The sequence below is a fragment of the Sorghum bicolor genome, chromosome 2 (assembly GCF_000003195.3).
Source record: "Sorghum bicolor cultivar BTx623 chromosome 2, Sorghum_bicolor_NCBIv3, whole genome shotgun sequence".
Lineage (NCBI taxonomy): Eukaryota > Viridiplantae > Streptophyta > Magnoliopsida > Poales > Poaceae > Sorghum > Sorghum bicolor.
In genome coordinates, this window is record NC_012871.2 from 14,331,962 (window position 1) to 14,346,697 (window position 14,736).

The window sequence follows — 14,736 nt, forward strand, 5'->3', positions numbered from 1 at the left end:
AAAATTCAAAGAATTTATAATTGACATCGGCTCTTGATCATAGTATTCATAATCATTATGTGCATTATGAGGAGCATTATCAAAAGTAATAGCCAATGTGACATATCTAGTATCATTACAGCTAGCAACACCAACATAAGAACTCAAAGAACTTGCAAAATAACAATTGAGATCATAAGATGTATTTGCAAGTTGTACCTCAGGGTGATTGTAGTAAATTGTGATGAATCACCTTGGTACTCCATAATTTAGAGCTTCACTGCCTTGCTGAATTTTTCAATAGCAAGCACAACGCAATGCAAAATTACACGCAAGATCACAGGGGTCAAAACCAGATGCGATCAGCCTTTTGGGCTAGATGCAACGGTAATGGTGATCTCAAGAAGATAGAGCCAAAGAAAATTCTTTCTCACTGGAGTCACCAAAAAGTGTGTTGATGTTGGATGTGGTTTGAATCACACACCAGCAGGGCCTTGGATGCCTGGGCTGCCACAAATCAAAGATCGTAGCGAGGACCTCACACTTTCATGGTGAAGAATAGAGGATTTACAAGCAAACCACCAAAGGATAACCAATGTATTTGTGTGATAAAGAACCGGCTAGTTTTCGAATAAACTAGCAAAAAAACTGTCGAAGCTCTCGCCTATGAGGGACCCCATCAGGGCAAGGACATCGTCGAGGTGTCCTAGGTCAGTCGGCAAGCCTAGGATGCCATCCTTGGTCATTGATCAAGGGATGAATAGCATAGAGGTTGAAGAAGAGAGTAAAAGGGTAAAATGAGTAAATGTGTTTGTGTTTTGACGATTAGATAGATAGGAAGTCAATCAACCAAGATCCTCTCATATATATATATATATATAAAAGGAGTGGTCTTATCCCAGTAGGAAAACTCTCTAAGACTTATTTTTTTATGTTTCCCGTGAGTTTGAAAGAGTTGTGATCGAGTTTGGACTCTCCCTGACTAAAATCAAAAGTTTTGGTAGGGGGTCAAAAGTTCTGATTTTTATAAAGCCAAAACTCCTATATGAAAGTACGAAGTTCTGGTAGGGGATCAAAAGTTCTAGTCTTCGTATAATGGACAATTTAGTTGTCAACAACATGAACATAACAGCCTTTTCTGCCCATAACACTTTGAGGGCGACGATGTTACACTGATGCCTCACTCAGGCTGAAAGACAACAGCATCGCAAGACATGCGGGCCTAGCCGCCTAGGAGTCTTCTTGCTGCATTAACAAGGATCGACACGGCTTACTCTTTATAGGCACAGCTGAACCACGCCACCTCAGTGCTAACGGCGGAAGCAACAGCGACCACTCTAGCTACATTGATTACAAAGTAGCTACAACTGAACTCTGTTACTTTCCTCACAAGCAATGGCGGATTACTACAACTCTAAGAATCTTTCCAACCCTCTCCACTAGAATATCAAAATCATCACAGCTACACTTCTAAACACACTGTAGCAGTCACAGTTCAAGGTCCACAAGATTCCAAGAAAGATGAATACAACAGCCAATACACTTGCAAGACAGGCCTTCAACTCTAATGCATTTTCTACCAACTATAGCTGCTCTACTATTCTTGACAGAGAACTTCGCGCGAAAATGGAAGAGTTCAAACTCGATCTCAACTCTTCCAAACTCGTGGAAAACTTAGAAAATAAGTCTTGAAGAGGTTTTCTACTAGGATAAAACCGGTCCCCCTCTATATATATGAGAGGAGCATAGTCGATTGAGTTCTCATCTATCCAATCATTAAAAAAATACATCTACTACCTAGTTTTCCCTTTTCCAACCCTCAGCTGTTCGTTGCATCCCTCCGCAAGATTCATTGGCATTCTAGACGGCCTTGCTGGTCCTAGAACAACCCTAGGTGTGCTCCTCCTTGACGGGTCCTCCCGGGAGGCATTCTTAGGCTTTTGCAGCGTTGGACGGACTCTAGATCGGCCTAACCTATCTCTAGATCAGTTTAGTCAATCCCAAGAGTTCTTTGCTGCGTGTATCAGGTTGTTTGCAACCCCAGGCATGCTAGCTCTTGTTGGTATGTGATTTGGATCACAATCCAACGTCAACAGGACCATTCGAGTGGCCTTCTGACATTAGCCATTTACATCGTAGCTAACGTTGTGCATGGATCCAAGGAAAGCGGGAAGTATTTCCGAACATCCCAGCTAACGATGTGCATGGATAAAATTAAACCAGGGGCATGGCATTTTTAGAACGTCAAGGATTATATTACAAATGAAGTAGTAGAGGCGAAACTGGTGGTTTTGCCGGTGTCTGACTCAACATCTCGCCAGCCACCAGGTCAGGATCCTAGAAGATGCTTCCTATCATCAACACATATTTCCGAGGCACCAAACCTCAGGGAGTAGCTACGTTTTCCTTGGCAAGTGGAGCAATCTCCTCGCCATCGATGCCAGCCTGACTTCCCTCGACTCCGAGGCCAAGAAGCACTTCCTCCCACTTCTTTGCAGGTCCCTGGACCAGAGATAGATGAGAGGTGTTATACTTATCTTGACAAATAGTAGCTGCATGTCAATAATAAACGGAAAACTTGGCATATGTGCCTACCTTCCAGGACAGGTCTTGCGCCATGCAGTTCTGCACCATCTCATGGAATGCCGAGGTGTCATACTGTTTCAGGGCTCGTGTGACAGTTGACGCTACTGCTGTGACATCAGCTGGGTCTACAGTTTCACACTACAAGATAGAAAAAATAAATAAATAACCAAAGGCTATTTATTAAGCCTGAGAGCAATGAATCAGTGGTTGCCCATTATTCTTTACCTCGACACTGAAAGAACCCATGTGGAATCCGGTGACACCCTCCTTAACCGTGTCAACAAGTCCTCCAGTTGATGAACAGATGGGGATCTAGAAAAATATTTGCACTACTGATGGTCATTTTTGTTGCACTTTATCTACATAAATATGTTGTATTTTCTAACATTTTACAGGGAATCAAGATGTAAAATGATAACAAAAACTGGCTGCTAATACTTAACTTTAATAATACTTGTATTGTAACAAAGCAAGTTAGAAACTCTTACCACTCCATATCTCATCCCTTGCAACTGAATGAGACCACAGGGCTCAAACCTACTTGGGACAATAATGAAGTCCGCGCCAGCAAACATCATATGTGCCAATGGAACATTGAATTTCGCTATGCCTCTAGCATTGTTTGGATATTTCACTTCCAGCTGCGTCAATTCCTCCTCCATCTTCTTCTTTCCTGTGCCCTGAAGAGCAAAAGTTTTTTCCCCCTTAGCAATCATCAGGTGGAACTGTCATGTGAAAGAATAAGAAATCACTTTTAAATTGAAACATACAAGAACAATTATCTGAACATTCTCGCCCACAAATTCTGGAATGGCTGCAATGAGTATGTCAGATCCTTTCTGTTCTTCAAGACGGCCAACAAAAATTATAACGGGGATGCTCGAGTCCACAGGCAATCCAACTTCAGCTTGCAATCTTTCTTTATTGAGAGGTCTTGCTTCAGGTGCCTGACATGTTATTTCATTATGTAGAGAAATCTCCATATGAGGTAAGAATGGATGATGTGATAATAGACCTTACCGTTGTTGCATCATATTTCACACTGATGTGCTTATCAGTTGCAGGATCCCATTCATAAACATCCATGCCATTTACAATTCCAGTTTCAAGAGGCTTTGTGCGAAGGACACCATCCAACTCAACACCTTTTTCTGGGCCAGAAGTGAGTTCTTTTACATAATGTGGACTAACTGTTAGAACCAGATCACTCTCAATGATCCCTGCCTTCATCCAGTTAATCTTTCTCCCTACAACAGGCTTAACATATCTGCACACATTTGAATTCTATGTCAAAGAAGCTAGAAGAACACAGATATAATGAAGCAACAGAACATGAAGGCCTTACCCATCAATAAAATCAAATGATGGCAAGAAACTGTCAGGTAGATTAAGAAGTTCGAAGTCTGCTCTGGCAAATCTACCTTGATAGGCAATATTATGAATGCAGAAAGCAACCTACAAGATCACAGTCCAGAAATAAAAATAAGCGAATCATGAAAACTAAGAATGATCATTTTCTGCTCCTCACAAATTTAGTCCACAAGATTGCTTAAAAATTGAAAAACAAAAAGGAAATGGGATACCTTAGCATTAGCATAAATTCCATTTGGCTTATACATGCTCTTCAGATAGCATGGCAGAACAGCAGTGTGCCAATCATTCGCTACAAAGACAACATCTTCCCCTGATTACAAGAAAAAAACAAACAAATGTTAGTAAGTAAGAGTGTGGTCATGTTAGTTCGTATAATAGACAGACCTACCATATGGTCCGGAGAAATGTTCACTGTTGAGATTGAGAACTCTTGGAGCCTCCAATGCAGCCTAAAGGGATAACTGGGTTAGAAGAAAAACAATAAAATGATATAAAACAGAGAGGTTGGATTGCAGTGTACTGAGCTTCTGCACCGACCAAAGCAATCAAAAGTATAAGCCAAATGGAAGACATGTGGGCACTACTATTAATACTTCAACCCATATTCCCGCACCTAGGCTGCATCAATACTATGGCATGAACTTGAAAAGTTGATAAGGACAATGAGTAGACAGATTTTTTTTTCCTTCGTACTATTTCATCCTTGACTCCTAAGAATATGAGACCCAAGACCAACCTAACTCACAATGTGACCGCAAAAGCCTAGAAAACTCAGGGACACATTACCTTGCCCAACTTTACTGATTTCATTTTGAAACAGTATTTGCCCTGCCTAAAAAACTTGTCATGTTTAATAAGCCATTTGATCTAACATTAGCGGTTAGACCGTTAGATTCTCTTAGTAGATACCTAGATGGTGCAGTACAGGAAAGTTATGCTATGAATAGGATTAGAAAACCAAATGGTCAATAAGATGTAGCATTATCAGAAAAAGCAAATGCCACAGGCATAGTCACACTTGCTGCTAAGGATAACATGGAACAGAAGCAGTCAGACAACAACATTGTTTTGCTCAACTAAACCAAAAGTAAATTTACCATCAACAATAATAAAACTTGCAGTTGCTAAAGTAAAGTAAAAAAAAATATATTTATTAGGCTGCTCATGCTAGTTTATGTGAAAATAGTGAAAATGGGGAGTGGGGACTGTGCAGTGTGGTGGGGTGGGGTGTGTTGATGACAAGAGTTATTGGGGCAAATGGGCAATTTTCAGTGTGGCAACAATGCTTATATGACAAGGTGAAAATGGCACATCACACAATCTTCGGTGTTTTAGTTGCTTCACTTTAGCTGCAATGGTTGTAGCAGAAGACATTAAGTGACAGTCTTTTCTGTAACAAATATAGAAATCCCATCCAACAACTTTTGCTTGGAAAGTTGCATCATCCATGTATTTTGTAAAAAGGAGAAGTTATAATTTTACAATGAGATTCTACACCAATAAGGGCTTCTAGGAGTCCAAGAGATCAAGAGTCGCCAGGGATTACTAAAAAAACTAAAGTATACCTTAAATTAGGAAAGAGAATGCATGGGTTTGCTAAGCATATGTAAACATGAATAAATTGGATTACTTACAAGGCACAAAAGACAGAACCTCAACTGGTTATCTCGATAGTCAGTTCCAGTAGTAGGACCATACAATTTTGCTCCAGTCTTGCCCCATACCTGGAGTATATGATTCAAAAGCAACATTGAAAGGTCACCACCGCTGCTTAGGTTATTCAGTAAGCAAGCAATGCAGCAATGCAATTCAACAGACCTTTTCAAGAAACATAGGATGATCAACAAAAACACGATCGACTCCTCTTTTGTAGCAGTGGAAGAATCGAACAGTTTCTACTGTGTCACCAATATTTACCTGTGGAAGTGAAACATAGTTCAGTTTCTTCATATAAATATCATTAAGCAGCTTCAAGTTAGATGCAAGCTACATAGCAATACAGAGAAACAAAAATGTATACCTCAACAAGGACACTTGTATCCCATGCATCCTTGTATTGATCATAACGAGGAGCTATTGTCATGACACGGTGTCCCATAGCCTATAAAAAGTGATATATATACATGATGTAAAACATTATTTTACACAGAAATGTCTATGCAATACAATCTCAAAAGAGAACAAATATATTAAGCATCATTATAGTATGCAGAAACTATGTCTGAGTTATTTCCTGCTAGTGTTCAATGATCAGATTTTCTCAATTGGACCTAATTACCTAAGAATTTGGTTATGAACAACTGGTTTGCGAAATGGACTCAAGCTTTTAAACTTGTGGTTATTGAAAATAGTAATGTGTTGCAAGAATACTTACAGCCAAAGCTGGGGGCAGTCCTCCTACAACATCACCGAGGCCACCAGTTTTGCACCATGGGTGCACTTCAGTTGCAACAAAAATTATAGCCATTCCAGTAGAACAGACAATAGGTGCCCGGGGCCTAGTAGTCTTTGGATGAATTCCATTATTTGTAGCTCTTCTTTTAGCCAGCTGTGTCTTACTTCGCATGGATTGTGAGTGCTTGCTTAAGAACCCAACTCCACTGCTACAACATTGTTGGAACTGCATGTGAGGTGCCTGCTTTAGTGCACTGGGCCTATTTGTTTGGTAAGAACCATAGGCAGATATTGAACCCATCATTGCAGCCATTCAATGATGACCTGTCAAATGCCAAATGAAAACTTTGAAGTTTTTCATGTTATCCTGGTTCAGAGAAAAATGAAAACCACATTGCCTAAGCAGATATTCTCATTCTCAAAGGAGAGCGGCACACAAAAAAAGAAGGTACATATTATGTTGATCTAGAGCAAATGTTCATGAGACTAGATCCAAGTATAACATTTTGAGGTTTCAAGTGCTTGAAGGATGAGAATCCTCAAACTTTTTTTTTTTTTGACAATGCTAGAATCCTCAAACTTAAGATGCTGAAGCAATTCATGGGACAGCATAGCAGCCTCATAACCTGAAAAGGGGCCTCAAGTTTAACCAGAGACACCATTCAAGGGAATGCCATTTTTTCTAATGCTGAGTTGCACATAGTTACCCGAGATTCTAAATCTATGCAAAAACATAGTGAGGTTTCTGACCATGCACCCTACTAAAGGAGCTCAGTTACCCAGATCAGCCATTTTTACTCAGACATAGTAAAGAAAAGGGGAAAGACCGAAAGAGCCCTTTTACACCAAAATATCAACAAAACTAGTTTTCCTTGTTTATTTTTTATTTTACTTTATTTTTTTGAAAGAAGTTTCCTTGTTTCAGTAATATGAATGATTTTTAAAAATTGTTTACAATTGACTGGTGAGACTTTAAAAAAAATAATAGGGTGATATAGGGTCTAACCAATGCAACTTACTAGGGGTCTAACAAAACATAGAAATCCAATTTTTTTCCAGAACGGGGTAATCAAATTCTATTACCCAGAAGCAACAAAATTCCACAGTATTTTAGTTCAAACGTGGAAAATCCACAATTCCACAGTATTTTAGTTCAAACATGGAAAATCCACAATTATCACGACTGCAGATGTCACTGTCCTAGCAACCTACTGCCATGTTGATGATAAAGAAAATAGTGGCCCCAGTTGGCCCTGACATTCTCTTCTTTTTATTGGGAACCATCTCTTTATGTGCATGGAACCTACATGACCAGTCCATAGTTGCTATTATTTTCACAAAATATATATGGACTAAGTACTCCGCAATGTGGGTCCCACCTAAGATAAAAAATTCCCATCTCCAATCCATCAACTTACAAGGAGGGGGAGGAGTAAGAAAAAATAACATTTTTATTTTCTATGGGTCATCTATAAGCTTATGGGTATCTTTTACTATGGACTGATCAAAGTGTTTCAGCTAGCTGGTGGGGATTATTTTAGTCCGTATGGATTGCTTTTGAGCAACATTGTGGTTGCTCTCAGTACCCAAGTCACGAAGGAGAGTGGCATGCAAAGTATGAAGATTCGAACATGGAAAAGCAAAGTGCTAATAATAAGTGTATTTCCACCCAGATGAACTCTTGTAAAACTTGCACTAGGGGAATCCCGCCCTATCCACTCCATCTAACACAAGATCATAAACTGGATATGGGATTTGATTAATTAAATAACTATTATTTTGTAAATCTATATATAACTTACTTATCAATGTTTGTTGAACATTAAAGGATCTGAGAATATATGTGGTCTACTGTGGTCACAGGTGGATTTGAGAGTATGAGAATATGAAAAGTATTGTGAGTCAGTAAGTTATTATATAACCCCCTGTACTTTGGATCACAATAGTATTGGCATATTCAAAAGGTGTGCTAGATTTGATCAGAAGGCAGATCCTGCCATCAGAAGAGTGTGCATGTGACGGCATGTAGGACTGAGATTAAATGATTCATGTAAGAAATGGTGCCCTGACACAAAAACATCATATCAAACACACTTACTGATCACAAGTGCCTCTCAGGAAATTTTTAGCAACACAACACGTTTGTGGAAGAGCTGACCCCAGGAGCGTGCAGGAGCAGGATGCACGGGATGGATAGGAATGAGCTTGATTTAGCGCATTGTGAAACAATAAGCAATAAGCTTAGCAAACCTCAGTGCACACGCACATCACACTCTTCCCAAATCCGAACTAACATTGTAAAGTAAAACAACACAACAAGGCAACTTTACAGTGGACAAAAGAAACAATCCCAGAACTCATAGCCCCCCTCCGCAGTTCCTATTGCCCCCGTTCCTGGAATCTCAGGTGCATTCTGAAATGGAAGGGGCAGAGAAGAAGAGCAGGAGGAGGAAACAGGAAAGGATCTCAAATGCAATGCGAATGCCGGCCAGGTACCTCGCGGCTGCTAGTGCTCCGCGCTGCCCCTGCGACCGCGGAGGAAGGCGAAGCGGCTGGGTGGTGCTGGCTCGGGGGAGTGCAGAACTGCAGACTGCAGAAGCGGGGAGGCGCACTCCGCACTCAAGTAGAGGAGGAAAAGCAGAGGCGGCGACGCAGCAGCGGCAGCGCGCCGAGGGCCAGGAAAAATATCGCGCGTGTGACAGGCGGCGAGCGCGTAGTGGCTAGCGCACGGGCGCCACACGATGGCTGCACCGGCGCGGCCCGCACCAGCAGCACGGCCACCACCGCCACCAGCCCACCACACATGGTGGTGACATGGGGCGGGCCGCGGGCGCCTCACCACCAGCGTACCGGCACCGGCGCGCGGCTGCGGGCGAATATGCCGAGGCAAAAGGCGCGATGCGATGTGAAGGAGGCAGCAGGTGGGGGCCGGCCTCGGGGCGGGCAGGCGGCACGAGGGCCGTCGGTTCGTCTCCGGGCCCCAGCAGCGGAAAAGCGCCTAGAATTCGTGGTCTTCCCCGTGCGCGGCAGGGGCGCGGGGGAGCGTGAGCCGTTGGTTCTGAAAGCGGGGAGGGGCCGGAGGGCCACGTCGGCGTCGGCGTCGGCGTCGGCTAGCGGCAGGCAGCCCACCGAGAGCGGCGTGTTGTGGAGGACACGGGGAAACGACGCCGGACATGTGTTGGGACGGGCCCTGGGGTACGAGATTTATTTTTTTTTTTTGGCGGTTCTTTCCTCTCTTTCTGATGACTGTGAGCGGAGGGGATGGTTTCAATAAAAATAAGGCCTTGTTTACTTCTAAAATTTTTTGCAAAATATAAATAGTAGTACTTTCGTTTGTATTTGACAAATATTGTCTAATTATGGACTAACTAGGCTCAAAAAATTCGTCTCGATAATTCCGACCAAATTGTGTAATTAGTTTTTATTTTCATCTATATTTAATACTTCATGCATACGTCTAAAGATTCGATGTGACGGGAAATCTGAAAAATTTTGCAAAATTTTTGGAAACTAAACAAGGCCTAAAATCCATCACCAGTTTCTAAATTTCTCTAAATTTATTTGGGTGTGCCATTCCAATCCTTAAACTCGCAAAACGATTATTTAGATACTTAAACTTGTTCAATTGTGTCATTCTGCTCCTTAAACTTTTAAATCTCTCATATAGGTTCTCAAACTTGTTCAGTTGTGTCGTCCCGATTTCTAAACTTATTTTTAAGACTCATCTGGATCAAAAACCGGGTGAATCTAAAAACTTTATATGAAAAAATAACTCATATTTTTTCATATGAACTCAAATAAAGATATATTTTATATCAAAATTGTAGCCAGCAGTGTGATTTACAACTTTATAGTTGAAAAGTTTTTAAATTAAAATCATTTAGAGTCTCAATAATTTCTGATGACTTTGTTTGGCAAGCTTTACCTGCTGTAGGTACTGCTGGGAGCATCTTTGTTGGGAGGTAACAGTACAAATTTGAAGTGCTTTATTGGTAAATGAGATTTTTTTAGTGTGGCCAGTGTATTTTAAAACTGTGTTGACAACTTTATCTGAAATTGTTGCAGATGGGTCCCTTACAAGGAGGAAAAACAGATTTCTTGCAAGAACTTGAGGGCCTCCTAGATAACTGGGAAGGTCCTACAATTATTGGGGGAGGTTTTAATCTAGTGACAAATGCTAGAGAGAAAAATAATGGTGTGATCAACCAAAAGTGGACTGATTTATAGAACTTAAAAATTCTGCTAGAGTCTGTCCGTTTGAATTTATCTGTTAAATCTGTCAGTCATTTAATATTATTTTTCTCTTACAATAAATCAGTGAACAATACTTACTATGACTTTTCAGACAAGTGAACAAGACTAAATATTTGGACCAACGATCAAGAAAATCCAATGGCTGTTGTTGATGAAATCTTCTACACCACTACTTTTGAGCAAATATCCTTTAGCTTTTGTGTCTATTAAGGCCAGTGCTGCTAGTGACCATGTGCCTCTTCTTTTAAATTTCGGGCTCACAAAGACTTAAAAAACCTAGTTTGTTTAGATTTGAGAAAGTGGTGGCTAGAACAACCAGACTTTAAAGGTCTGATTGTAAAGATTTGGTTAACTCCTTGTGCCTTTTTTGACCTATTAAATATTTGACAATTCAAAATCAAATTGTTAAGAAAGAAAATTAAAGGATGAGCTATTAATATTAATGCTAGTATGAAGAAGTTAAAGAAAGAGCTCCTTGAGGAGTTAAAGGTTTTAGAAACTAAACTAGAAGAGAGAGATGTTAACCTAGTTGAGAGAGAGAAAGAAATCCATAGTTTTCGCTAGTGTTGCTTATGAGCGCATGTACAACCACGTTTTCCTTTCAAATTTTTGCGTTCAAGCACCTTTGCCGCCGGATGGGAGGGCATGCGTCGAGCGAATGGAAGTAGCGACGCTAATAACTCGTACGGATGGGAGGCCAATCGCACATGCGTCGAGCATGGTGCTAACAACTCACACGGTGCGGGAGCCCAAGCGCGGGGGCAGCAGCATCCAAAGTTGCGTTCATGCGGCAGAACGAAATCTTTTCGTCAACTCCATTCTAACCGCAGAACGACTTCTATTAATGATATGGAGGGAGTACGCTGCTGGCAAAATCGGTTTACGCGCTAACCCTCGCCTAGCACCCGTCATCTCTTCTCCACGCCGCTAGATGCAGCATCACGTGACAGTGCCGAGAAGTATTTGTGAAGCGGAAGGCATGATGTCTGGAGCCTGTTCGACGCAATGCCCAAACGAAGCATGTTTTCATGGAGCAGATGCCTCCAGCATGTCCTTTGTGTTCTACCGCCTGCTCAAAGCATAATGTTCTCTGAATCGGAGTTTGCAGACAGATTGGTGGCTGGTGGGTGAGTAGTAGAACAAAGTTCGGAGCACGATGATTATTGGCTCTGCAGGATGCAGATACTCTAGCTTAGGGTTTTTTTTTTCTTCTTGTTTAAGTTGCCTGCACGACCTGACGACCAAATGTTGTATATGTAACTATATTATTGATGAATGAAGCAACTCTGTCATTCTTTTTTTTTTGAGAATATATTATTGATGAATGAAGCAACTATGTCATTCTGAAGATCTTATTTGTATTAAAAAAACAACAAAATAATATACGGAGATGGTTCAAAAAATCCATTATATTACATTACATATAAATATATAATAAATATACTAGTTTTGTTTGATCTATTTTGTATCAATAAGCATCACATAGTTTACATGATTAATATTGACCCTTGATCTTAACTACATGCAAGCATTAAATAAACAATAACAACAAAACAGACATCACATTGTACAAGTTGTCTATTTAGTTGTCTATTTGTCAAGTGAAAAATAGGACTTAGTCCCAGCGTCGCTCTCACCAAGTGGCGCCCTCCCACCCTCGAACCCTCTCCCTCGAGCAGCCTTCCCTAGTCGCCGCCAGAGCTTGACATCAGCAGTCCGGCCTAGGGCAAGGATAGTGGCGGCTAGGTCTTCTTCTCCCCCTTCTCCTCCCTATCCTAGAGGTGTTCCCATGGTGGATTTGCTTGGGGATGGTGGTTGGTGGCGGGATTCGAGCCTGCTGCATGTGGATCTGACTTCCCCTCGGCCGGTCCAGTCTAGTGGCATGTGGTCCTTCTACGTGGTAGTGGGAGGAGGTTGCGGTGACATGGTGGTGCGGTGGATGTGCTAGTGGTGTTCCGACCCAGATCTATAGCTCTGCGATGTGGCCCTAGCTATCAGTGTGGTGCGTGTGGAGGCAACGGTGGTGCAGTGGTTCGTCAGTGACATCGTCTGATGAGGACATGACAAGTATAGACATGTCGATGAATGTTAAAGACAAGGTGAGCTCTTTTTTATGTTTGTATAATGGTAAGACTAAGAATTTGTTACAATCTAATATAGGTATTTCAATTGTGCTTAGGAAGGATGACAATGATGATAGAGTATGGATATGTCATGAACAAGAGCAATCTTGGAGTACAAGCACATCAAAGTTGAACTTTCGGTTCTTCATCGGCTCAATAGTCCTTATTGGGAAGGCTAGACTTCTTGGTAAGGTCAACCAGCTTGTGAAACGGCTGACGTGGTGCTAATGTTGCAGTGTTTATCTTGAACCTAACGGAAGATTAGGAACCCCATCCCATCATCGTGGTGGAGTGGGCAGCGTGGCTTGTCTGGGTGTGCTCTAGTGCGTTAAGGTGGAGCTGGCTGGTGGAGACCTAGCATTGGCATGCCTGTGGTGCTATGATGGTGCGGCCAGCAGTGCCGAGCCAAGGTTATGATCGTAGATCGTCCGCCTCAGTTGTTGGATTTGGCAGTCCCTGAGCAGGATCTACTCCGGTGGAGCTCACTGGCGGTGGAGGTGTCGTGGGGCTGGCACAAGACAACGACAGTTTTGGTGCGGAGGCTGCTAGAGACTTTGCACGGTGTGGTGGACGACGCAAGGTTGACTCAACAAGGGGTTGGGATGCTAGTGGCCTAGGTGACTAGGGCTTTTTTTATTCTGGCCCTCTTATTCCTGTCACCTACCTTCCCCCTTCCTCAAGGTAGCTTCCATAGCGGAGCGAGCCGTTTCTGCTCACTGCTAGCCGGCTTTGCTGGTTTCGACAAGGGGCGGACGGGCGGGGCTGCTGCTGAATCTTTGCCACACCCTGCCTCCTGCAGATGTCGTTCTCTTCTTGGAGACGTCCTTTACTACCTCTCCTCCTACCGTGCTGGATTTTGTAGGTAAAAACCTTCCCATGATGGGCTAACTTGTCCATGCTTCTGTGTCGTTTTCTCCTTGGGTGGAGGCTAGGCTTTCCAGTTCCGTGTTTGCTCCTTGCCATCTGGTCTTGGTGGTGCCTCAAATTGTGTTGTTTGGTGTCACCCGGTAGGTCAACGTGCTTCTCCTGTCCTTGTTAGTTGTTTAATTGAGTTGTTAGTTAGGCCAATTCGACCAATTTAAAATAAGTAGAGACGTAAGTTGGCTGAATGTTGTACCAGAGCTGTGTAGGACGAGTGGAACTGTGGGGGTATAAACCCCTATACCCTTACGACTAGACTTCGGTCAGGAAGCTTGGCCCATTACGAGACGAGTTCAAGGCTTGATCCGACAACCTGGAGTTTCGCGCAAGGAAACAAGATGGGGAGATCAAGCAGGATTCTAGTCGGTTAGAATAGGAATTGATATCGAATTATCCATGGCAATTGTAACCGACTAGGATTAGTTTCCAGATCTGTAACCCTGCCCTTTAGACTATATAAGGAGAGGCAAGGGACCCCCCTAGGACATCATATTCTCTCAACACAAATCAATACAACCAGACGCAGGACGTAGGTATTACGCCAACTCGGCGGCCGAACCTGGATAAAAAGCTTGTCCGTGTCTTGCGTCACCATCGAGTTCGTAGTTTGCGCACCGTCTACCGATAAACTACTACCGTGGGTATACCCCAAGGTAGACTGCCGACCAGCTTTCGTCGACAGTGGCGCGCCAGGTAGGGGGTGTGCGTGCAACTTTTACGGCGAACAAGATGGTCACGATCCCAGCTTCCGCGACCGTGCCTGAAGGCCTCACGTTCACCGTTGGCCAGATCACGTGGACGACGTGCAGCGGCGGCCTCACGACCACGGTTTCGAAAGAGACCCAGATCCAATCTGAGATCATGCCGTCTCCGACCACACACGTGGCCGCACCGAGCGCCCGACCACCGCTCCCGCTCTACAAGGGAAAGAAGATCGACAGCTCGGACCTTCTCCAAGCGCTTGATCGCGCTGACTCCAAGCTACTCGAAGTTTCCCAACTAGTAGACGGAGTTCTGCGTCGGCCCGACCAAGCTGCTCCAGCGGATTTTTTCAAATCCCGCCGGCCAACTCGTGTCGCCACACACGAACGGCTGGGAACGTCTC

General features: G+C 42.9%; 1 protein-coding gene across 1 annotated transcript; it reads right to left on the bottom strand.

The window, feature by feature from the left end:
- On the bottom strand, positions 2,187-8,966 carry LOC8057926 (granule-bound starch synthase 1b, chloroplastic/amyloplastic). Its single transcript, XM_002461844.2, has 14 exons — positions 8,830-8,966; positions 6,314-6,657; positions 5,960-6,040; positions 5,758-5,856; positions 5,574-5,663; positions 4,328-4,388; positions 4,149-4,249; positions 3,911-4,020; positions 3,586-3,832; positions 3,336-3,512; positions 3,054-3,245; positions 2,791-2,877; positions 2,575-2,703; positions 2,187-2,481 (listed from the first exon to the last, which is right to left on the bottom strand). Exons 2-14 carry the CDS (start codon positions 6,644-6,646, stop codon positions 2,365-2,367), a joined length of 1,824 nt encoding a protein of 607 aa, XP_002461889.1. The 5' UTR covers positions 6,647-6,657; positions 8,830-8,966; the 3' UTR covers positions 2,187-2,364.